The sequence below is a fragment of the Anoplopoma fimbria genome, chromosome 1, assembly GCF_027596085.1.
Source record: "Anoplopoma fimbria isolate UVic2021 breed Golden Eagle Sablefish chromosome 1, Afim_UVic_2022, whole genome shotgun sequence".
Lineage (NCBI taxonomy): Eukaryota > Metazoa > Chordata > Actinopteri > Perciformes > Anoplopomatidae > Anoplopoma > Anoplopoma fimbria.
In genome coordinates, this window is record NC_072449.1 from 5,657,917 (window position 1) to 5,684,406 (window position 26,490).

A 26,490-nucleotide genomic window follows, 5' to 3' on the forward strand; every position below is an offset into this window, starting at 1 on the left:
GTCTTCTTTACGCTGCTGTGACAAAGATACAAACTGTAGCTCTCTACCTGAGGAAGAGAAGAGAGATCAAACGACGAAGCTAAGACAGCTCGGCTCAGAAACACGACTCTGATCAACCCACACACACACACACACACACACACACACACACACACACACACACACACACACACACACACACACACACACACACACACACACACACACACTAACATCACAACTTCTGACTCAATGCCTGTGCACACACTTCTACGCACTCACACACATGCACGTCCTCGCACAACACAAATGTGTACATGCATGCATGGCGCTCACACAACCACATACACTCGTGGAGCAGATGTAGGTCTGTGTGCGGGGTGGTTTGACTTAACTAAAGACAAATAGATGGAGGTTGTGTACAACTCTTCCCGCTACCTCTTTGTCTCTCTCTCACGATAACAAACAGTTGATTTTAGATAAAGATAACTGAGCAGTAAGTGTGGGAGTGTTTCCACTAAACACTACACCACGAAGCTGCGCGTAAAAGAATAGACTTATCAATCATTAGTAGTCTGCATGAGAGAGAAAAAGTATGTGGTGTCATGTTCCCCTACTTTCATTTCCATCAGTACAGCTGTGCTCAGTCACTGCTGGGAAAAAACAGTTGTGCAAACAGAAGGCCAAAACATGATGACACATTATTTCCATTTAATTCATGTTTATGCATTAAAACACTTTTCAGAGATATGTCAGATGTTTCCAAAAGCACATCACTCACACAAGAGTGATGCTGGCGATAAAAACATATCGATGGTGATGGTATGCGTGTGGGTGAGCTACGGATATGAACTGCGGCTTTGAGGCCGCTTCGTGTATCTCATACATATATATCTGAGGGAAGCATCTCAGTATTGTTTCCGACCATTAAGCAAAGAAAACAAGAACAGCGTTTACTGTGGTTGATTTATTAGAGACACGTGTGTCCATTACAGTAACAATGACATTAATGCAGCAGTTTAGAATGAAAAGAAAGAAGATACAGGAAGCGAGTTGATGTTGAGCAAAATGTCTGACAAACATAAGCTTAATTTATTATGGCATATATGTACAGAAAACAGGTATATAGCTCTATAGTTGAAATGATACTACATTTTGTATTGTACACTATTGTAGATTGAACTCTCTGTCGATGTTTTTAAAGAGTCAGTACGCTACAAAAACAGCATATATACACTCACGTCTACGATGTACTGTTATCCAATCAAGCAGCTCTGCCATAGATTCTAACTTTACGAAGCTGGAAATTCAACTTTTTGTGGTGACATTGTAGAAAATGTGTAGATTCAATTATAAGTTTCTAACTGAGGTTATTTTTTACAGCTAGTGTTGTACTAGATTTTTTTGTATTTAACATTTACATACATGAGGTGGCAGAATATTAGAAACACCTTTGTATCATGCAGTCCAGTACATCAACGCCTCTAACTGTGACTCCCTGCTAAAGCATATAATTTAATTAACACCATTATGACAGCGTAAAAACCAACAACATTATATGTACATTATGTAGATTTAAAAAAAACAAAAAAAAAACATGTTATTGTTTTCTCTTTTACCTCTAATGGTATTTAGCCGCGCGGATAGTTTAGGTCTTTATTTTTCTCTGAGCTTTCTGCACCCACATGAAAACAGTAGACATCAATGGAATTTGTTTCTGCTGCTCACATTATTGAAAGATTACATTTTAATATATCCTATATAGAAGTAGTTCCAGGAAATTGTCGATGCTTAATGTGATGTCTTTTTTTGTTTGTTCAGTAGTCATTCACGTTTGCAATCAAACTTCAAAAAGAAACTGAACATTTTAATCATAAACTCTCATTTACAATAAGTACACTCTGAGTCAAGGTATTAAAACTGACTCAGGTCAGAGGAAAAGTTGAGTTGATAGATTATTGTGACAGTCAATGCATTGAAGATTGGCATCACACCAATTTGTAATCCTCTTTGTGAGTCTATTTTTCCTCATGAACTCAAATATATCGATACATGAGTTATATTATCAAATCACAATTTTTTTAAATAAGAAAAGATACATGATCTTTCCATGGACCACCTGGTAACGACAGAAATATCCTCAGGTTTGGAATTACTGACCATTTCTGCAGAAGAAAGTAGTCCCTAAGTGGTTTTTCAAAGTAACTTATCAATACCATGACCACCACAAACTAAATGCCATCCAGCTCTGTTGTACCACGCTAACATACATGAACAAATCAGACCTACGTAATACCAGGGGTAAGTGAGAAAATCCATTATTTTTTGCCATTTGGGTCAAGCGACCCTTTAAATCCAAGAAAGCAAAAGCCAGACTGTGCGTGCTGGGAGCATGAATGATTTTCACGTTTGCCTTTTTGTGCATATCTGCCTTCGCCTGTGCATTGATTAAACCATTGACCCGTCGCAGTCCAGTGACTTGTCTCTATCCCATCCTGTTCACGACAGAGTAAGGATCCTGGGAGCGAGTGTGAGGGCTCAGCGGCTGCCAAAACACAACATTAACAGCATTAGGTCAATTTTTACAGAATAAACAATGATTTATAACATGTTTATATCTGCGTTACAGATAGGCAGAGCTAGACTAGCTGTTTCCCTGCACTGTCTCTTTATGCTAAGCTATTCTAACCACCCGTAGCATATCTAGGGTACCATTCTTCTCGTCTAATAATACTTTAAGTAAAAAAAAAAACTGACATTCTCTAATCTTAGCTCCTAATTATATTTCTTAATGATTCTTCTGCAAAGACACCCAACTTTGACAGATTTTTATTGAACCACAGTCGAAGATGATCTCTTATTGTTCATGTTTGGGTCAACGTGGAGAAGATAATCTATTCTTGCATGCAACAAATGCAAATGTTAAAGGCATCTGAAAATGGAGTGCATATATGATACCTACCTCATAATCAGGATTTTGGGCAGGTGGAGGCCGGCCTCCTGGGCGAGCAGGAGCTAGAAGATAATGAGAGAAATAAGTGTGATACTTCCACTTGGCGTGTATTCTCAATAAAAAAAGTTCACACCCAGAAAGTTTAACAGTAGATACTTAAAAATAAATGTATTTCTACACAGTGGTATTACTACTTTTACTTCAGTAAAAGTAGTAATACCACTGTGTAGAAATACTTTGTTAAAGGTAAAGCCCTGAATGCAATACTTACGTAAAAATAAAAAAGTATAAGCATCAAAACAAAAGTACCAAAAGTAAAAGTACTCATTGTGCAGAATGGCCCATTTCAGAATAATCATAACAATAATCATATTACTGGATTATAATTAGCAATGCATTAGTTTGTTGCAGCTTTATTGTTGCAGCTTTTGAATTTGGAGCTCATTTTAATTACTTTATATTCTGGGCAGATTCATTATAATACTATATCATATTTTTAAACATTTTGTAATTAATTATCTTATTTTGTTACAATACCCTCAGCCATGTACGGAGAAGTAAAAAGTACCATGAAAAGAACCTCGTAATTGTACTTAAGTATAGTACTTGAGTAAAAGTACTTAGCTATTTTCCACCACTGTTAAAAATAATTGAAATATGATTTGCAAGAGCTCCATCAGCTGCACACGTAGATGTACAATCCTAGGTCTCACTGAATAATCCACATGTAATAACACAAAATGAATATGTGATAAGTGCTTCAGCCTAACAGACATTTGGTATCAAGACACACGTGTTAAGTACAATGGCCTGTTCTCTGTGACATGCTTGAGTGCACTCATACCTTTGGAGGCTTGAGAGGGTCCAGCTGAGCTTTTCTTCTTGGTGCACCGGTAGATAATGTACATCACACACACTGTCCCCACCACGTCCGCAACAATGACCACCGCAACCAAAGAGGCATCCAGCTCATAACAGTTCTCACACACTAGAGGACAAAGACCAGAAGCTGAACTGAGTGAAAGCTCAGCGAGGACAACTTACATGGATAATTATTTTTTTTTACTCACCCTTTCCTTTCACGAAGAAATAATATCTATTCGTTTTTCCATCCTCCTGGTATTCGCAGTGGTAGAAGCCTTTGTTGTTGCCAGCATATTGGAGTTCAAGCTCTCCTTTATTTTCTTCATTTTCAAGTCATGTTCTAGTTTCTTGAACCAAGTCCCGTTTCCAGGACAGATCATTGTGAAGTTTGTACTCCAGAATTCTACTCCTCCTTAAAAACACATGGACAGATATTCAGTGTACTTGCTTTAGGTTTGTCACTATCTCCAGGACCCTTCTTCCTCACTACTTTTAGGGAGAAAGCAGGATGATCAGAGAGCTGAAGTTCATCTTATGTAAAGAGTTGTTGTCTCTGTTACTTCAGGCCTTACATGTCTTTAAAACACTTAGATTGAATTGTCTCAAAAAAGAGCCCACGATAAAGCACAAAAATACAGCTGCTGATCAAAATAACTAAGTCGCAAGACAAATAAAAGTAAATCAAAACATCAGAATGAAAGGAGTATACAGTGCAGTGAGATAAACGTACAGTACACTAACTTTTCTAAACAGAGCACTTAGCAATAAAATACAGGAAATTGGAGAAGTTGCTCTTAAATGTCATATTTTTGGTTGTTGTTGTTCTAAATCCAGACCAATAAATTCAAACTTTATGCATTTAGGTATGAAGTAAAATTAGAAACAATAAAACAAACAACTTATATTCACCTTTGCCCTCAGCCTCGACAGTAGCTATGAACAGAAGGAGAACGGCGAGCGTGGCCCGAACACCCATGATGTTCCTTTTCTGAAGACGACCTCTGTTTCTTGTTCTGTTTGTAGAGCGTTCTACTCTAAAGATCAGATTTGTGAATGTGTCCACCATGAAATAGAAAAATAAAAACACTTAAAGGTGCCTGTTCAATAAGACAAACAAATTCAAATAAGACGACTTGATGGTTCGCCCTCCGACTCTCTCTCTCTCTCTCTCTCTCCCTCTCTCTCTACAGGAAGTATTTTAGTTTTTTTCAACATGAATTCACAGTTAAACCTCAAAATGAAGTCAGACTGAATGAGTAGTGTGCATAGAAATACTCCTCCTTATTCCTGGTGATTTAGAACTTGAATCCTGATTAATTCTTGATCAGAAAGTCAAAAACAGAAGCTGCACTTATATCTTCTTTATTTATTTATGATTGTATTTTATGTTCTGTTTTGCAAGTTTTTACGTGCGTATGACAGTTTTCCATTGTCTTCTATGTTCTCAGGTCTCACTTGTAAATTTAAATCTCAATGGAACTTGCCTGATTCAATAAAAGTTACAAACTACAACAGCTAAAACTAAATCGTTACTTATACGATAGTTGTACTAATTACATCATATTAAAGTAATAAATATGAATTTTCATGCTCATTTGTTGTAGTGAAACTCCCAATCATATATTTCTATAAACCTACACTTGCTCTCTCTCTTTTTTAGGACAAATTGTGAATATTTAATGATTGTAAATCTGCGTTATGTCTGTAATTAATCAGAACTTTATTACCTTATGATCTGGTTTCATTCTAGCCTTTGTAGTGTTCGAGTAAAACTGCATTTGCATGAGTTTTATATGCATTTCTTCATATCTGTATACACTAGTATACAGTAGGTAAGTGTTGAATAGTATGCAATATGTCTATATAATATATAATGTATGATAAAATAGGTCTATATAAACTGTTTGTAAAGGCTGCCTAATTTAAAAGTGGTGCCAAATGCAGATTGGTCATTTTACTGCTTGTTTTTTTCTGTTCATCATTTTATGACACAGCTCATGAGCGCGTATGTTTGACAGCTCTATAACTTCAAAACATCCGTACAGGCCACAATTACAGTCGTAAAGATGTTTTTAGGTTGACCATTGAGATTGTATGTAGATGTATAGCCTGCACCTTTGTCAAATCAACATTACATTAAACGCACTCGTCATTTCACATTCACATATATTTACTGTAAGATTTCACTCCCAACTTAAAAATAAAACATGTCAGCATGTCAGCTATATAAGATGAGATCTAAATAACAGCCTCTCTGATCTTTCTGACAGGCTTCACACCAGAACCACAGAGCTGGTGATCAAAGTGCAGCTCTGCCCCCAAGTGGTTCAAACCGGTAACCAGCCAGTTCACTGGGTTATTATCACCTTTTTTTAAAACTGGTATTTTTTTTTACTTTGTATCTCTGACAAGCACATTTTCTTTGACTTTATATAAATAAACTAAAACGTTTTAGTGAATTCAATCTGATCTTGGATGTCCCAAAGTGATAACATATTAAACATATGTCAAAAACCAGGTCATAACCTACACAATGAAGTCCTAACGTGTCACCTCATAATGAAGTGCTTTAAATGTCTCACTTAACAACATTATACGTCATATTGTGTCATGAAACACCAGATCAAAACGCATTAGATCATACTTTAGACTATGCATGGCATTTGCACACATACCTATACAGCGTGGATGTGTTTAGGTATGTCACATTACTATCCCTATTTTCATGGCTATAATTCTACTGTAATAATTGCTGCTGTTATTATAAGTAGTCTTATTATATGAATCATTTATGTCATATACATTGAATGTGTTGTATCTCTGTTATGCTGCTCATTCTGTACACATGACATCTATTGCATTCTGTCCATCCTGGGAGAAGGATCCCTCCTCTGTCGTTCTCCCAGAGGTTTCTTCCTTTTTTCTCCCTGTTAAAGGGGTTTTTTAGGGGAGTTTTTCCTGAGGACAGAGGATGTCGCATGTGTACAGATTGTAAAGCCCTCTGAGGCAAATTTGTAATTTGTGATTCTGGGCTATACAAAATAAACTGAATTGAATGTGTTTTTGCGCAACAGCCTTTGGGCATTGGACCAAACATTTGTGTTTTACGCAGCAGCAGAACAGGTTGGGTGAGCATCAAGTATTTGCCTACTTTGGTTTAACATGTGTGTGTGTGTGTGTGTGTGTGAGAGAGAGAGAGAGAGAGAGAGAGAGAAAGATAACAAGGCAGCAAGGAGAGTGGATGTTACTCCGCCCGAAAATGTGGTGGGAGGGAGCAGAAATGAGACGTATGAACGCATCGGCGAGTTGGGACGCGTCTTTGGAGAGATAAGGTGGAAGAGAGGACCCAACGTGACTTCATGTTTTTGGCTCCCCTCTCCAAAAGGAGATCCAGAGACTTATCCACCGGCTGTCCAGGTATCGTGAGTGGAAGGGAAGAGAGCCTCAGAGGGTTAGTTGACTCCCGGTCTCTTGGTCCTCGGACAGCCTGCCGTCCATCCAATGTGCGTAAAAGGGCTGTGTTTCCTCACCGTCCTGTCTGGACTCGCAGCTTCAGGTGAGAGTGGATAAACCGAGAAAAAAACATGTTTCTGTGCTGTTCACACACTTTCTATTGGGCAAAAAATGCAGGCTAGTGTGATTTATCCAAGTGTATTTTGAATTTCATGTGTTTTAAAGTTTGGATTGCTATGTTCCCTCTTGGATACAATAGTCTCTACATGTATGGTTACTTTAAAAAAAACGATGCTATATATATACAGTGTAAACGAGCTTGTATCTGCTGGTATTAGGGGTTTTTAAAAAAAAGTTTACATTGGCAGTGGATTTGTGCCACATCCCAGGATAGATCTTAAGAACAGGATGGCCGCTTAGAGACGCTCCAGACAATCGAGTTTCAAAGTAAAAGAGAGAAACCTGTCTGTCCATTAGTGGAAGCTCCTCAGGGACCTCTCACCTCCAGCTCTGTGCGCCATCGTTGTGCGTCATTGGGAAGTGGAGCATTTGGCACAGTGGCACGCTGGAGAATTCCTGTAAAAGCTATAGACTGGTGACTTAATGACTTTACAGTAGGCCTTTTTTTTTTTTTTTTTTTTTTTTTACACAGGCATTGTGTTCATGCAACCTCACTCCTTTCCTGCCATTTAATGTGCATCCGTGCCTACATTCTCAGAGAGGCAGATAAGTCCTCCTGCTTCCCAGGGGGGGGGATACATTGTTGGATACAAACAACCATAAAAACACCATGCATCGAAGTGTTATAGCTGCTGACATCTAAATGCTTCAGGCTAATGGAACATGTTTTAATATTACGAATTAGCACTATCAGGAGCAATTCATTCAGCAGACGCCAGGCTGTTTAACCTTGAAGTAATCTGTGTGCATCCCATTTAAGTGGATTATATTGATTGAGCATGTCCATCCACTTGCCAAAGCACCATGCAGGGGATTCACTATAGTAGCAAGCTGCTTGTGTTTACAAGGAGCATGTGGCTGCAGATCAGTCATTACACAGTCACAGGCAGAGCAGGAGGATGGCTGAATATACTGTGTGGACATAAAGGGGGATAATCAAACAACAGCGTGCGGGGGGAAAGCGTGTTGGAACTGATTACAGCTCAGCAGCATCGTATCTGTTAATGCCGCACTCATTTCCAATCACTTCCATTGCCTTTGGCCTTGCTGTGGTGGCAAAATTTGCAACAAGCCAGCAGACTCAACTCATTTTCATGAGACATGTGTGGTGTACAATTCTAATTACTTGCTCAAAATAACTCAAATTTGGTTAATTTGCACACTTTTTTATGATGTGGACCTAACAAAGTAATCTCTCTCTTCTGCTGCTGCTCCAAAATATGATCACAGCAATTGTAGCAGTGGTTCAAATCCTTCATCGCTCTCAAAGATAAACACACTGCTCCTTTGTGTATTTTTCTAAAGTGCGTTCGGAGTTTTTATATATGAAAATACTATCAATCATATTTTTTTACCCTCGGGAGCAATGTTTACTGCTTTTCACAGCACCCAAATGGAATTTCTCTCTAGAGCATGTGATCATAACCAGATTTTGGACTTTTTGCATTCGTGAGGGGTTCCAGATGCCTTGCCAAAGCTCTTGTGTCTCATGGAGGTGGAGGCACAGCACAGTCCACAACCACCACAATAGTCAGAATAAAAGCTGTTTGCATCAAAAACATGTACATGTTTTTTCTGCATATGGTTTGCAGCGAAATTGAAATGTACAACAGTTTTTTTCTTTTGAAATGATAGAGATCATGGCTGTTATAACCGTTGTGGGGCCCAAAGGCAAACACTGGTGTGTGCTTTGTGTGTTTTACCATTTCACCTCCAAGCTGATGTTTCCCACAGAACCTCACGATGTTCTCTTGTTTTGAGCTGTTGAAATATTTAAAAGGGAAAAAATGATGTAAGCAAAAGGATTGAATTGCCAGGATTCCTTGGCAAAATCTCAAATTTGAAGTTAAAGAGAAAGCTGTATTTAATGGACAGAATTTGCATCTTATTTTGTTCTGTTGTCCTGTTCTGTATTTCTTACTTATGATAATGTAATTTGATAGCAGCTTACATTAAAACATTGGTTTAAAAGCTGGCAAAATAACAACTCAACTGTGGCTGGCTTATTAGAAAAGAAAACTCACAGGATTAGTTTTAACAAATAAAACCAGATTACTCTCATTTATCCGTCAAACACAGACAGCAGGGGCTAAATGCTAAAATGTTTCTTTAAATTCTTTTTAGCCCCTGCTGTTGATGATAAATCCGTCTTTTTATGGTTTTCTTTTGTCTTCCTCTAACATTTCCTTCTTCAGACAGAAGTGTAAAATGCTCACATGGCTGACGTGTGCCAACCTGTCCTGACTTACAGGTTTAACATCCCCACACACACGCACACACACACAAACACACACACAAGGCATTTACACAGATGGTTTAGGCTCCAGTTTAACTCTGTCTGGTTTACAGTCGACGAGCAGCCTCTTGCATATGTTTACTGTGTTATTTATCTGCCACGATGTCTCTAATCTCGCCACAATAAGAGGTGAGGTCGGCATAATAGAGCATGTCTGCGGTTCTTAGTGTGCTGAACTGTGTTGACACACCTTGGAGGATGTCTGTCTCTTTTGTGTTGGGTTGACAGGATTGTTTTTGGGGTGTGTAGAGTTGACAATGACAATGACACGTCTGTTTGGAAAATCCCTCACACAGTGGGTTTACTGGGCGATTCTGAGAAGTGTTTGAGCGTGAAGGCAAAGCGCTCCCGGCGTAATGTTTAAACCATAAGACTTTGCTTTGGCTCCGAGTGTAAACAGGGATTTTAATCACATTTCTCTCTGAGCTGAAACATTTTTGGAGGTTCATCTGAGGATTGAGTAGATGTGCGCACACACACACACACACACACACACACACACACACACACACACACACACACACACACACACACACACACACACACACACACACACACACACACACACACACATTTAATGTTAATCTGAATCTGTGCAAGTGCAAATACCTCATATCTGTTTGTGCAGTCACATTCTTACACACTCCGTCAGCTGGTCACTCACTAAAGTCTGTTTAGAGTTACGGTAAACAAGTGAATCTTCCAGCAAAAGCAACACCTCCACTAGGTTCACTGCATGTGGTATAAATCAAGCGTTTCCACAGAATACCAGCAGCTCTTCGTCTCATCTGTTGCATTTCATTTGAATTTAATTTGAATCCTTTTCCATCAGTCAAATAGGTGACTAAATGTAAAGCACTCATGTTGATAGAATGTCTTCCTTTTCCTTAATTAACTCAGTATGATTTACGTATGTTTTCCCCATTTGTCCAGCCATTGTTATTTAAAAACGCTGACTCATGGAAATTGACTCTGGATTGAAAAGTGTAGCAGTAGGCAGCTACCCAATCCGGTTTTGCTCACTAATTATTTGACACTGTACTCAACTATTTAAATGAATGTAAGTGCAAGTACAGGAAATAAAGGGTGGGGTTAGTGGGTGGGGCAAGTGAAGGACACTTGGTCCCTCCACCACTCATTCACGTCTATTGAAGCCCGGCCCATGTAACTACAGGAATGCTTTTCTGGTTTCGGTGTGAGTTCAGGCCAACTCTGGAAAACTTGGCAGTCCGGCAAGTTTATGTCTGTGATTATATACAGGAGCTACATGTGGAGGGAATATAAAGGTGTAAATTACGACAAGCGGGATGCTACCTTTAGCTTTCTTCTAGCCCATAGTTCCTAATGTTGGCCTGATTGGGAAATAAAGTGTGTCACTGATTATTTAGCAATAGGTTGTTATGAAATTTGGGGACAAACATGACACACATTTTCAAAAGAATGTCCAAATGAATGCAGCAGAGGTCAAGATATCCTGAGTTTAAGTCTCCAGTATGGCAGTGGACACCTACGTCCTTTAAAATGTGACTAATTAGTGTCTTTAATTAGATCCTCCCTGCCTGGAATAGCTGCCATTGCAGACACAAATTACAATTATGGGATAAGCTTACTGTAACAGTAGCACACATGGAGAAGAGTCACAAAGTCTGTGAACTGACTTAATCTCAGTTACACATCGATATCTATCTAAAATTTGCATTAGCCTACAAGCTACTGGTCAAACTAGTTAACCAAGAAGTTAAACCCTTAACACTGTGTCAACACAAGATGCATTCAGGCACCCACCTTTTGAATCATAAACACACTTAGTTACGCGTGTAAACAAGAAGAAGACTTGAAGAGTACCAATATGCTTCAGTTTGAGTTAAATTAAGTTAAACGCAAGGCCTGTGTAGACACCTGAATCACATGAGAATGAAAATTGCAACTTGCAGTAGAAGTAAAACTGCAAAAGAGAATGTTTAAATGCTTTTCAATTCAACTTTTCATCTCTAAGGGGAAACGTGTTTTTTCTTCTCAAAAATTGCATAATCTCAATTTAAAAAAGCTTCCTTCAGAGCCATAGATTATGTCATACATCATTTTACAGGCTGTGTAGTATAAGTAAACTGATCTGTTTTTGTGAGATTATTGTCCCTTTAAGGCGAAGAGCACGGAGCAGAGGCTTGTGACCTGCACCTCCTCCACAGTGTGGTTTCTGACCTGTGTACAGTATATTGTCATTTGATTACTTATTCATCTGCTCAAGAGCAGAGGTGGAAGTCACAGTGGGACTGGATCCAACGTGACTCATACCACTGCAGGACACTAAACACACGGCTGGACCGGCTTCGTAGTAAATATGTGAATTCTTTCGAGGGTTGGACCCGTCCTTCCAGCAGAGGCCTGTGGGTGTGTTGTATCGGATCGTACGCGTCGGACCCCCCCTCAGGAGTTTGTAATCCCGGGGAGAAGTAGCTGAGTCAGCTGAGAGGTGGGAGTGGAAGAGGTTTGATGGATTAAACTCTTATCCTCACTCACCCACTACACGCTTCCTCTGGCCGCCGCCTGATGAATTACAATTGGCCTGGAGGAAGCAGGAGAGTGGGGGAAGAGGGAGAGGAAGAAAGAGTTAGAAAAAGAGATTGATGCTTGGTCTGTGTTTGGACTGACCTTTGGAGTGTTTTCAAACACATTCTTTATAGTTTGGTGTGGTAGATATGTCTATAGGGTTAAAAGAGGAAAAAGAATACTAAATGCATTTTCAAAATTGCAATTCCTGACATTTTCATTCGAGGACATGTCTGTTTTTGTCTTTATGAACAAGGAGTGATTTCCCATAAATCTGTTTAGTGACAGACTAAACAGATTTAGATTTGCTGTTCCAAACACCCGGTGTCTGGTCCGTCTCTCTGGTACAGATCACTTGGAGTCATATGAGTTTAGAGGAGAATCACGATGGATGAAAGAAAAACAGCGCCACCTGCAGAAAGTCAAACTCAACAGTGCTGAGCACCAAAAAATTTAGAAATCATAAAATAAAATAGCAGTGATTTTACAGATAAGGGCTGAATATAGTGTTGAGAGAAAAGAGAGTATGGTAGTAAACGTACTTATGCTCCGGTATGTACACGTGTTTTCTCTGATCAGACATTACATGATCACAAGTATGTGGCGGCCGGAGTATTACATCTATATGTGATAGTTGCACATGTCATTTCCAAAAGCCTTTCCATAAATCTACTGCTTTAACAGCCCCTGATGTTGGGGGATAAGGTCTGGCTGGCTATCTTGGTTGGACGGTGTTGAGGTCCGGTCTCTGTACAGGCCACTCAAGTTCTTCTTGGGGAAGCCATTTTTTTTTTTATTGAAACTGGCTTTGTGCACTAATGTAGTGCATCACCATGTTGAAACCGGAAAAGACCATCCCCAAACTGTTGACACAAGCACACAATTGTACAAATTGCATGTTATGCTGTGGCATAAATATTTCCTTTAGGTGGAATTAAGGAACCCCAATCATGAAAACAACCCCAGGGCAAAATTACAAAAAAAGTATGTGTATGCATACTTTTGGCTTTACATTGTATTTGCTTGTCTTGGCACAACTGCATGTTTATGACTGAGTGGAATGAACAAAAACCTGCATAGAAACAAATGTACAGCACGGTATGTTTCACACAGTTGTGTTCATCTCAGTGTTTCCCTCCCATTACAACACTCAACACTTACACTCCTCTGGGAGCACACTGTTACCTGAACCTGTTATTCCCAGCCCCGCATGAAAGACAGGCCTTGTTAATGAAAAAAAAACTAAAACTAACCTGGGCTTGTGAAACCTCTCACAAAGGAGAGAAGAGGCTCTTTGTAACCCACTGAGCTCTTTGTGTGTTTGGTCCTGTCCTAAGTGTTTCCTCCATGCAACGGAGAATCGGGTTTCCTCCGGTGGTCCCTTTTGTTTCTGAGCCATAATGAAGAGAGGAAAGGCACAAACACATACCCGTCCAGGACATAATGTAATGAAACCAATTTCCTGATTCAGAGAGCCGTGCAACCTGCTTGATTTCGCCTGCAGTGTTTTCCTCCTACTCTCTTGAAGTCCAAGAAGACTTAACATCCTCTTGGCCAAAGAAAATACAAAGACAAGTGTATATTGTAAAGGAAACACCTCTTAAACACTGATCGGATATCATGATACACTCTCCAATCCTGGATATTGAAGTACTTCTGACAAAATAAAAGCTCTGTTCCCTCTGCTTTCCCTTTGCTCTTAATAAATCTGCATATTTATGAAATAAATAAAATCATTTACAAAGATTTGGATTGCGCAATAAGGGAAGCAATGTTTTGTTCATTCTGTGGATTGTTTTTAGGACATTCACAGACAAAATATTTAGCATGCCAGGGAATGTTTGTTGAGCAGTTATGACGAGACTTCAATATACCGGGCATGCCTCTCTGCAGTGTGAAACACACCCAGAACATACATCCAAAATTCCAAAGTCCAAAAACACAAGAGCAAAAGTGTAAGAAATATATTAAACAGTGTGTTTGCATACTCTAACCATGAGATGCTAGTGTTAGCATGCTACATGCCTTAGCCCACTACATACACATGTGACTGTATTTCACTTTTAAGACCAAGGAGTATTGCATTAACTCATTTGTGGGGCAAAATGTATGCCCTGTTCACAATTACAAAACTTGTAAATTTCCCTGCTGCGGGACTAATAAAGGATTATCTTATCTTATCTTAACATCCACTGTTTAGCATTTCCCCACTATGAGGAAGTTGGTTCCTGGATGCTTATAGAGTTAGCGTCTCTGTCCTGCTGTTGTTGGATATGGAGACATTAAAGGCCTACTCCTACAACCCCAGCGAAACTATTTACCTAGCGATATGTTACCAAAATGCATTTGTTTGTCCTCATCTTGACGCATTTACTCTTGTGAAATGCGTAGTTTGAAACAACAAACAATAAAACATAAATCTAAATCTCCAAGTTAACTTAAAGCATCTCCCTTATCATAATTCTAACAAGCTCTACACTCCAAACAAGAACACTTATGTATTGCCATGTCTTCTACATGGATCATCAGCTTGGGAAGATATTACTTTTTTTTCCTAGACCTGCTAACACCTGGCAATATTTTTTAAATTAGCCGGTGGCATTTTTCAGCTGGTTTTATGGAGTTAACGTTAGTTTTATTAGTTAGCTAGCTAGCTGATAACATATGCCAGTGACAGTGGTCATTTCAGCCACAAGAAGCATTCTTTTGTCTACTTTTGTGTGAAATAACAAAATGGAATTTCACATGAAGATTCTGCCATCTTTATCATAAGAATAGAGCAAACAAAGTCTGAGCTATAGCTTGATATTAATGCCCTCTGGCAGCCCTTTTCTATGCACTCACTGACACAGTGCATGCATATAGCGTATAGACTACTATATCTGGCAACGTGAGACTTACTCACAGTGAGGAATGGTGAAGGTTTATGCAGCTTTAAATCTGCCTACACTCTGACATTGGATGAAATATTATATGGGCAGGTCAAACACTACTTGATATTTTTCGTGCCTCTTTGGAAGGCTTTTCTAAAATCTTGGGAGAACTGCCAAGCCAAACAGACCTAATCACACTTGAGTGGGCTTGGTTTGATTATTTTACAGTGGATGAAAGTATTTGCCCTCGTTGACTTTTAGACGGGCCAGTGGACCAGATTGTACCACCTAGTTGACGGGTAGAATTAAGTGCATTAAAGGTTCAGCAAGTTCGTTGTATTGTGATATATTGGACATATTGACAGATATTATGGACTAATGCCAACACTGTTACATCTAATGGACAATGTGTGTCGGTGGACTTGTGCCAACGGTGAGCCCCCTGAGAGATGACACACACACACACACACGCACACACAATACACACATGCTTAACAATGGAAGATAACTTTTTACAACTATTCCAGTAATTCCTGATGCTCTACTGTTCCTGAATAGAAACAGCTGGAGTTTACATTGACACAATTGCACAAACAAAACACACACTTTTTCCAGAAGTTATTGTTAGATAAGAAGCTGACTTGAGGTGAAATCCCAATGTGTAGCTTTTATAGTTTTTAATTCAAGCAAGAGAGCAAAGGCTGTAATTTTGTCTTTTTAATGACTAGTGAAGAGTGTTTTTACAGTATTTAATAACTGTAATGAGGGAAATATGTAGTAGAGAAAAATTCTGAATGAGATTAGGTTTTTTTTTACGCTTTATATGATCTTAGCTCTCTTTTTTTCTTCTTGTTCTGACTCAGCAGCACCTTCGGGCCAACTCGACACACCTCAGCATATAGATTCATTTATTTGTCTGCACTCTTGCCCTTCCCTCCCCTGTAGGGTACATAGCTCCATCTTAATAAGCCGTGAAAGCTCTCTCTCTCTGTCTCTGGATGCTGGGTGTGGTCAGCGCTTTAGCTGGTCAGGTTGTTTCAGACATAAACAAGTGACGAACAGACATGCAGCAGCAGAAAAATGGACGGACACACAAGCAAACAAACACTTTTATCTTATCGCCGTCTTCCAGACTGCAATTATGTAGAGACATACATTTTCCATAATTTGGTATCCTCTCGCTCCATCCATACAGCACTGATTCCCTCTTCTGCTTAATCATGCTGCTCTTGCTCTTTCATCACTTAAACTCCCTCTCTCAATTCAGGGTGTTTATCTCTCTCGTCTCTTTCTCTAAATGAGTAACATTCTGCACTTCTCTCAATGGCATGCATCCTCTCCAGCAATTAGTGCCTGCTAATGACTGATTAAATAGCGATCATGTAGTTTTTAGCTGCAGGGACAAATTAGTTATGTAATTGAGGCAATGTACATAGCCCTAACTGCTCTGTCATTCTGCTAATATCCATTATGCCTTCAAAAAGGCCTGATTAACCTTAATTCTTAATCAGCTCAGCTTGCGTCAAAGGACGGCGTAGTTGAAAGCGTTTTATTTTCTTGTTGCTCAGAGGAGATTAGCAACGCTTATTTGAATTCATAAATAGATTGGTTAAGGGGAGAAATTTGGAAACGAGGTGTTCTGGAGAACCCTCTTTTCTGATTTATGAAGCACGATGAATCATTTCTGTACCAGCTTTGAATTTGGTAGAGGAGCAAAGGCACTCCACTATTTTGCTAATCTTCCGTGTGCACTATACTCTCTGAAATAAGGTTGAATGTGTATACTTATAATGACTAATACATGTTATTACAGAGATTAACACCATTCTCTTCTATTTATTAACCAGGCTATGTTAGCGGCTCTGAGGCTGTTCTACAGTGACGCATTGGGCTAAATGCTAATGCTACCACGATAATATGATCACAATGACAATGCCAACCTGTTGATATTTTGCAGGTATAGGCCTCATATTTACCATTTAATTTGTCTTCATTTAGCTTGTTAGCATGCACATTGTTAATTAGCACTAAACACAAGTAAAGCAGAGGCCAATGGTATTAATTTTGCAGGCAATTGGTTATAAACCAAAGTATTGGATTAAAATGTTGACACAATGCCGCTAGATCAAAAATGTATGGATCACCAAAGTGATTTCCATAATCTTGAGTCGAAAAAGGATGCATGAACCAAATTTTGTGTCCATCCAGCCAATAGTTGTTGAGATATTTCACTCAAAACCAAATATATCAACCTCATCATGGCGCTGGATGAAAAGTCAGGGGATTACCTAAATCAGTAGGATATTTTTTGCTGGGTACCATGAATGTCTGTAAAAAAAAATCCTGCAAATATATCAAACTGTTTTTTCAGTCTGGACCAAAAAATCGACAGACATTGCCAACGTCTTGTTAAAAGAACTGGTAGTTCGGAGTTCCTTGCACACACACACACACACACACACACACACACACACACACACACACACACACACACACACACACACACACACACACACACACACACACACACACACACACACACACACACACACACACACACACACACACACACACACACACACACATGCAGGGAGTAATTACTGTCTGTACTGATGCAGCCAACACTGATGTTATCTGCCTAATGAATATCCTAAACACAGGCAGTTTAATCCACTAACTTCAGGGTTTTCTATTGTTCAGGCAGAGGAGGAAATGAGATAACGGTTGCAGAGGAGGCTTGTTCCCCATGGAGTCCATCCTTCAAAGCATTATTCTGTAATATAAAAAGTGTTATTTATTGATGCAAGTAGAAGTGGGCCTATCTTTCTTATTTTCCAGATTCTGAAGCAGAAAAACAAATACAAAACAAGCATAAACTGCAATCTTATTTCAACGACGAGTGTGTTGTCATTCAGTAAAAATATCATTTTATGTCTGAAGAAAAGGACCAGATGATTTGCAATGATGGATTTCTCTTGCTGTGTGTACTATTGTCTGTATTGCTCACCCCTCCCAGGTTTCATCGGGCTCATTTAAAACACATTAGGCTGTTACAGCGCTGTCAGGGCCCAGCGATGAGAGAGACGCCTGCCTATTTTTAATACTGTGTGTGGGGGCTGTCTGGTTGCCCCACTCTCTCATCCCAGCCCACAGGAAACTCTCTCCAGCCTGATAAGGAACAGAGCTCGCCGCCCGTGGAGCCAAGCCCCCGCTGACATTTTCCCAGCTAGCTGCTGCCTTAATGTTCCCTGTGATTATAATTCAGGGGTAACAATATAGCTCCATTTGCCCTCCTTGGACTTTTCTTATTTCTTTGCTTTGAGCAATAAGTTGCCAGTCAAAATAGGAAAGTCACCTAACCCACATTCTAAATACTGGGATAAAGCTTAATCCATCTTTTTATGGTTTGAAATCTTAATGATTTAATTATTTTGTGAGAAGAACTGCGAAATGGCTGCAAAAACCGAGCAACCTTTTTTTTAAATAATCAACAGCTAGAGGTTACATCTCATCCATTTACATCAGACTACAATAAAACCCTGATGTTAGCCAATGGCATCAACAAAATCTAATAATCTCATTATTTATGATAAAATGCCCTCTAGGCTGCCCTTTTAGTGGAGAAAAACATGATAAAGTTCGCTCTTTGATGGCCCTATGGTAGATAAAACTTGATGAAGTGCCCTCCAAGTGGAGGAAACATGATGAAATTCTCTCTAGGGTGTGCTTACGGAAGAGAAAACATGATACAGTGCCATCTAGGATGCCCTTCCAGAGGAGAAAACCTGACAAAGTTCTCTCTTTGATGCTCCTATGGTAGATAAAACATGATTAAGTTCCCTCTAGGGTTCCCTTCCAGTGGAGAAAACAGGATAAAGTTCCTTCTTGGATGCCCCAATGCGGTAGATAAAAATGTCCTCTAAGGTAACCTTTCAGTGGAGAAAACATGATGAAGTGCCCTCTTGGATGCTCCTATGGTAGATTAAACATGATTCCCTCTTTGGTGGCCCTACGGTTGATACAGCTTTATGAACAGCCCTCTTAGGTGCCCTTCTAGAAAAAAACACATGATGAAGTGCCCACTTGGAACGCCCCTATGGTAGATAAAACATGATTATGTGCCCTCGAAGTTGCCCTACAAGCGGAGAAAACACGATGAAACGCATTCTTGGATGCCCCTACGATGTGAAATATGATGCCTTCTAGCGTGTGTTCGCTTCGACTGGAGAAAACGAGATGCAGTGCACAAACGGGTGCCATTAAATGGAGAAATGGTGATGCAGTGCCATATAGGCTGCCCTACATGCTAGAAAACGTTCTGCTCTTTGGTTCTCCACCACATGCAGCTAGTGCCTTTCTTATTTTATTTTATGCCCCCCAGACAGCCTGAGTCCTCCACTGTGAGACTTGATCGACTCGTTCGTGATGTGAAGCTGACCTGTCGCCAGACAGAAACTCAGCATTAAGGCCGTCTTTGTCTGAGAGAGTACATGCATGCATGCACTGTGCAATAATAGTTAAAATAGTTCTGTAAATATAATATTTCAGTTATTGTTGATTTTCTACTGTTTTTTATTGCTTATTTATAATACTTGTTTTTTTATTTTCATTTTTTTTTTTTATCTTGTCTTCTTCTACTATGTCTCTTGTGTGCACTTTACTCTACGCTGCTGTAAGCCTGCAAATTTCCCCGCTGTGGGACTAATAAAGGATTATCTTATCTTATTTTATGTGTGTGTGTAAGTGTGTGAGAGAGTGTGTGTAAGTGCTAACTCCATTCTGTGGAGCTCTATCCATCATTATGTGGAGCTCCATCCATCATTATGTGGAGGAGCCAAATCGTTGCCAATATCCCTCTCTGCTCTTCCAGTCCATTCATTTTTCCATCTAATAGGTCCACCACATAGCCTACTGTAAAGATTGATATAGTCCACATCCATATAATCTGTACCAGATACTCAATTTCAGCCCTGTCTCAGCTGCAGTAGTGCAGCTAAAGTGGATATTATTCATTAAATGTCACAAATCAGTTGGGACTTTCAGGATGTAATGAATCGGATGTTTGAAAGGAGTTCACTGATTCACTCCCACATCTGATCTCGTACTTTCAGCATTTGGACCATTCTGTGGGATTTCACTATATACTGTATGTATCTAATATAGTTAAGGTGACATTTAGAGTTGGTGATTTTTCTTGCTGCAGCACTGCGTAGGCAGAGGCAGGGTCAACGGGTACATGGAATGAACCCACTAGGCAGGAAATCACTGATGCGTGTGAATTCATACCGCGTCTGTTAGTTATGTGGTTCTTTCACAAACCATTTATCTGTGTATTGATTTTGCTGTGTATGCCCTTCGTTCCGCTGCTGGTTAAACTCTTCTGCTGTGCCATGTGTTTGTATCTTGCAGGCGTGCTGCAGGTCAGCGGGATGCATATATACACATCTGGGGACATGGAGGCCGTCAACGGGACGGATGTTCGTCTGAAGTGCACATTCCAGAGCTCCTCTGCGATCAACCCGAATGCCATCGTCATCTCCTGGAGCTTCAGACCCCTCAAACCAGGCAGCAACGATGAGTCGGTGAGTGTGAGTGTGTGTGTATGTGTGTGTGCAAGAAAGTGAGAACAAACCTGAAACCTTCTTCATTGTGTCAGTGAGCATCCGCCCCCTCAGCCAGCTGAGAGAGGACTCGGTGAGTCATCCGGCTCCCTACAGAGCATCCAAGCCAGCCTATGTGTGTCTTTGTGTGTCTATGTGTGTCTGTGTGTGTCTATGTGTGTCTATGTGTGTCTGTGTGTGTCTATGTGTGTCTATGTGTGTGTGCATATTGAGGAGATTCTGCAGGTCTGGCTTTTATTTATTGTCTTCTTTCTCTGTGAGTTTAAAATACCTTCCTTTTCCAGACTCAGTTTGACATGGTATTGGTATTTTACATCTGTGACAATCCAACCAATCATTTCCGCTTTCAGGTGTTCCACTACCAGCAGCGGCCATATCCTCCTTTAGAAGGTATATTTAGGAAGCGCGTCAGTTGGGCCGGCGATGTCATGGGCCGCGACGCCTCCATCATACTTCAGCAGGTCAAGTTCACCTACAACGGCACTTACATCTGCCAGGTGAAGAATCCGCCGGATGTCCACGGCACGTCTGGAGAGATTCGACTCCGTGTCGTCACCACAGGTCAGCAATCTGATTTTTTGACACATATATATTTGTATATACCATGAACAAACAGTGTTTTATCCGTCCCTGAAAACATCCACATCATTTCGACTCTTGCTGAAAGCCAAAAAAGAGAGGACAGCACAGGATAATTAATCAAAGTAAATTATATTTAATTTTAAGAGAAACTGATAGATTGCATTGAAATGAATCACATTATTCTTAGAATAACACATTGCCAATGCTGTGCTGAAGTTCAGCAGTTATAATGTTTTTTATGTTCACCATATTAGATTAGTGTGTTAGTGTTGCTAATAATTTCTAATTAGAGCTAAGCACAAAGGGTAGTCAAGGCTAATTGGAATATTATATAGTTCTGCAAATATTTAGCCATTAACCAAAGTATTAGACCTGATGATGGCTCTAAAGGAAGACTCAGGAGAGATTGCAATCCATCCAATAGGCCTAGTCGTTGAGTCTCTTTATTTTAGACCACAGTCCTCAGTCATTAGGATACATCCCCCGGATTTAAATATCCTCTGGAAATCTAAATCTAATCCGGCAGATGTTGAGATGCTTCACAGCATAAATGAAAAATTTACAGGGAATAAACACATCAGTAGGACTCATCCCCTCGGGACCACGCATGTTTGTACAGAATTTCATGGCAGCCCATCCACTAGTTTTTGAAATGCAGTAATTTAAGTGAAAACAGTGTATTAGGGAAGGGGAAATATTAATTTGTATTAATAATAATAACTTTATTTACATAGCACCATTGAGGCAGGGTTTACAAAGTGCTGAGACAAAACAATTTAAACACTGATAAAACAATAGATGAAACCATAAAACCAATTGATAAGAAAAGAAAACACAAAAACAACCAAAATATTAATAATAATTACAACAACGGATTCCACATTTCTGCTATATATCTTGGGGCCAGACCAAGACGTGCTTTAAAAGTGATCATTTCAATCTAAAAACACATTCTAAAGCGTACAGGATGCCAATGGAGAGAAACCAGGATGGGTGTGGTGTGATGTAGTCTGTAAAACCAGTAGGAGGAATTGCTGCTGCATTCTGATTGCTGCATAGATAACATCTTACTCCAGACACACAGTTACAAGAACACAATGCCTCTGAGGAGTGCTGGATTTTTTTTGCTATATCAAGCAAGCATGCTCAGTCTGCATCCCTGTGTTTCCCTCTTACCCCACAGCCTCTTTCTCCGAACTTCTACTTCTGGCGCTGGCCATCGGGGGTGGTATCACCGCTGTGGTCATCCTCCTCCTCATCATCGTGTCCTGCAGGCGGTGCAAGAAGAGGAGTCAGAGACAGCATGAAGGGAACGAAGAGGCTCCCCGCAAAGAGAGAAAAGACCCCACTGCGTGGTAAGACCAAGAGAAAGACAGAAGTGGGGTTGGAAGAGAGGGATAGAGAGAGGTGAAGAAGAATTACACACTTCCTCTCTTTGTCCAACTGTGGGGCATGTGGCGCTCCTTCTTGGGGTCTGGGGCTCTTTTCCTACTGGATGCTTCACTTCCTCCTTCAGCTCGAACCGCAGTCTTTGGATCCTAAACCTGGACTTTAGTTGATGGGCAGCTGTCATTAACCAGATAAGAATTCAGAATGTGCCTTTGTATAGGAAGCTGTAGATACAGAACGTAAATCAGACCGTTGTGTAGCTTTTATGATATCACCATGTGCCTTTCACTTCAACTATGTTATCAGTTCATCTTCGCCGGTTCAGCTAAATGGGCTTCCAAATACTAGTTCCTGTTTAGAGTAAATGTTTTGATGATGTAGAGGTCGAACAATGGTGTATCCCTACTGTTTACTTCCATACTAATACATTTCAAACCCCCAAAAATGCAGCACAAGCCACATGTTTGATATATTGTTTCAACAAACAAAAGAAACTGTGGAACAATGAATGAGCAGCTTCCTGACTTCTATTGAATTTGTGTTTTAATTACCAGATGAGACATTATGAAACCCCGTGCATATCTGTGATCTGTATCCATCAACCCTCATTTAACGGTTGTACATCAGCTGTCTGTTCGACTTTGCTGTGGTTCTTCTGAATATGCAGGAAGATGTCTGTGTACATTTCTGTTTTGTTTCACTGCTGAAGTTATTTTGCTGTTTTTCTTTTAATTCTGTGGTGTTATTAGCCTGAAGTTGAGGGTCCTCCAGAAACGATCGAGGTGCTGTCAAATAATCAAAACCTGACGGAGAGCACTTGTTTGAAACAGACATTTCATAGAGTACTTTTGTAAAAAAAAAAAAATTATTAGCACATAGTTGAATAAGATATTAATTCTAAATGTAATTGACAGTGGCAAATATTTTTAACAAGTAGCCTCTCTGATGGAAAGATGTCTGTTTAGAACAATAAGCTATTTTGTCAAAACTATCTTGGTTTTTTTCTGGGCTGGTGGGACTTCTTTGGTTTCAATCTTGGGTTTTCAGATCTCACTGTAAAAGGGGCCATAACTAGTTACTGTCACAACTGTGTTGCCATACTGTAACTCACTTCATTCACCTGACCTTAAAAGGCAAGCACCTCAAGGAAAAGTTGACAACGTTGCTGTCATCTTGGCCTTCATCAGATTTATTCAAACTTCAAACCAAATCACTGCAAAACTCAATCAGATGCAGCTGTTGATCCAACCTTCGCTCTCAACTTGGGACAACTTAAACCTGTGTGACACTAAGCCTTTGTTCCTGCTGGTGTGCTTGTGTTGTCTGCTCGTCTTTGTCCTGTCCTCATTGTGTGTGACTTATGCACATGCACACATAAATAATTCATAAATGTGTCATCCATGGATTCATATCATGCTCTGTGTGTGTGTGTATGTGTGTTCTGTGTTTCTCCCTCTTGTGCATGTCTCCCTCTCCCCTCTATGTGTGTCCCAGCCACCCATCAAGGGCCGTCCACCTGTATCTGTCAGAGACGTCCATAGAGATTGACAGTTCGGACGGCATGATCTCAGATGCCAGCACCAAAAGCATGAGCTCCTCGGAGGACGAGGGCCCGAGCTCAGACGACGACGTAGGCGGCGACGACTCCGACTGAAGATGTAGGGACATACAGGGAGAGACAGAAAGACTGATGTAAGACCAGCCAGGAAGCTCGCTGGAGGGATGCCCAAATGGCACCTGTGGATTCAATCCACAGCTCTGTCGAGCGGAGACTAGATGGAGAGATCGGTGCTGCCCCCGGGTCGAAAACAAGCACATTTTTCAAGAATGTGAGGAGAACCGAAAGAAAGTTATGTTTCAAGAGTAAGAGCAAAGAGATTAGAGCGATGAAGATCAAGGCATCAAAAGTAGAGTCATTTTACTTTTGAGAGAATCCAGATATATATCCACAGGAAAGAAGAAACGCTGAATTTTACCTGCGAGGATTCGTAAAAGAAAGGTAATCTTGAAGCTGGCTACAGTGTCCTGAAAGGAAAAAGGGCCAGTTCATGCTCAACAACAATCCGTTATGTAAGACACAGATCTTTTTAAGTCTTGCAAGTCTATAGCAAAGCAGCTGCAACATGCAACTGAAATTAGTCAAAATTAAGAAGTTGTTTTCTGCCATGATGAGCAAGATAAAGGCCCACAACATTTCTGAGGGTTCCTATATTTTGCAAAACCTTACTTTGGCTGGCTTAATAGACAATAATATGTCCAAACTGTAGGATTCTCATTCATATACGTTGCCAATTCAAAGCCATTGTGGATGATGTAGGTCTTGCATTTACGCACAACCGTACCTGCCAGTCTCAGAGCACTTGTTAGAAGCAGTTTGATCCTCCAGCTGTAGGCTAAAGGGGCGTATGTCACCTCGGATAACTTGGAAAGCATAACTGTGATGTTGCCGTCATTAAGTCTGAAGGCCAAATACTTGATCAGCTAGCGAGCAAACACATGCACGAACCTGTCCCGAGTGTTGTGAGGTTGAACACAGTCAGGTCTGAAAACCCTTTGATTACATAATGTCCTGGAGAGCCTTTTATCTCTCTGTGCATCTGTGAATGTATCAAGTCTACTAACAAATGATTGTAACACTTGTCTTTCTTCCTTTTTATGACAGAATTCTGTACTTGTGATGTGATACTGAACAATATGTGTATAGATTATTGTTTTCTATTTTTCTTTTAGAGTATACCAGAAGTATTTTATCCCATTGTTTAAAATGTCACTGTATGTGTTTGTTGTAGAGCTTTATATATATATATATATATATATATATCAATTAAAAAAAAAGATTTTCTAATAAAAATGCCTTTAAATGTTTTCCACATTGGGTCACGTAACATTTCACTACACAGAGGTGATCTGGACAGACACTAGCTGGGCCATCAATAATCACATGTAATTTAGAAAGATTTAAGAGAACCCATCTATTATGTAAGAGAAGAATCTTGTTATACATAATTTATTATGCACCATTATCTTTAATGCACTTCATCGGGTTGTGTGCTTATGGTGTGTCTGTCTGCACAGCTCTTCACTTGTTTACCTGTAAGCATTACTGCAGCGAATCATTGTTTAATTTGTTGCAGCTCCAATGTGACTGCAGAGATTGTTCATGGCTATGAATATGTTACTCATGTTACACATCATTTGTGTGTGAGTGTTAATGTGTATGTGGGCATTAATCAAAGTCTATCCCTGTAGGTGTAGCTTTAGTTACTGACTGACAGACCTTAAGTGAGTGTGTGAGTGTGTAGTTGGGGGCAAAGCATAGCGGACGAACATTAAAAAGAGGGAAAGGGAGGGGGGAGACAGTGTCTGTTTATCTGAGCTCAATAATTTCATTTTGTTGTAGAGAAAGGCCAATTGTAATGAACTGATAAAACAACAGTGGAGTCTCTAGATAATCTTGTTTGTATCACCAAAGCGTCTGTTAATTACTGGTGCAGAGCGTAGACATTGGCCTCCAAATAATCATGCCACTTCAGTAATCTGTGGGTGTGGAAACAAACATGTGTCATGCTTATTAGAGTTAATGGGCAGAAACAATGTGACGGTCACGTACGGTAAATTTACATTTTGTAGACGTCAACATTTTACGAGTTTATAATCTATGCTATTTTGGTAATATGGTAAATAGACCAGAATGCAATGCAACATACAGAGAACTTTACATTTTGAGTGGAAAACAGGACTGTTTTCTTG

The 26,490-nt window shown here is 39.9% G+C and overlaps 2 protein-coding genes across 2 annotated transcripts; one reads left to right on the forward strand and one right to left on the reverse strand.

Annotated features, from left to right (window-relative positions):
- Positions 1 to 1,032: 1,032 nt before the first annotated feature.
- Positions 1,033 to 4,953, reverse strand: LOC129093784 (T-cell surface glycoprotein CD3 epsilon chain-like). The gene is given in 6 exon segments (XM_054601909.1): positions 1,033 to 2,524; positions 2,942 to 2,994; positions 3,777 to 3,920; positions 4,003 to 4,126; positions 4,129 to 4,208; positions 4,706 to 4,953. Coding segments are annotated over 6 exon segments (618 nt in total). The 5' UTR covers positions 4,863 to 4,953; the 3' UTR covers positions 1,033 to 2,464.
- Positions 4,954 to 7,117: 2,164 nt separating this feature from the next.
- LOC129092403 (myelin protein zero-like protein 2) lies at positions 7,118 to 25,528 on the forward strand. The gene is made up of 4 exons (XM_054600347.1): positions 7,118 to 7,352; positions 20,558 to 20,730; positions 21,120 to 21,330; positions 22,535 to 25,528. The coding sequence occupies exons 1-4, from the start codon at positions 7,298 to 7,300 to the stop codon at positions 22,708 to 22,710; spliced, it is 615 nt and encodes a 204-aa protein (XP_054456322.1). The 5' UTR covers positions 7,118 to 7,297; the 3' UTR covers positions 22,711 to 25,528.
- The last annotated feature ends 962 nt before the right edge of the window (positions 25,529 to 26,490 follow it).

Bases quoted from the DNA above. Each gene is read 5' to 3' on its own strand.
- LOC129092403 (XM_054600347.1), top strand. From the start codon at position 7,298: ATGTGCGTAAAAGGGCTGTGTTTCCTCACCGTCCTGTCTGGACTCGCA. The intron at 7,353-20,557 runs GTGAGAGTGGAT...TGTATCTTGCAG, and splicing joins GTCTGGACTCGCAGCTTCAG to GCGTGCTGCAGGTCAGCGGG. The intron at 21,331-22,534 runs GTCAGCAATCTG...CTTACCCCACAG, and splicing joins ACTCCGTGTCGTCACCACAG to CCTCTTTCTCCGAACTTCTA.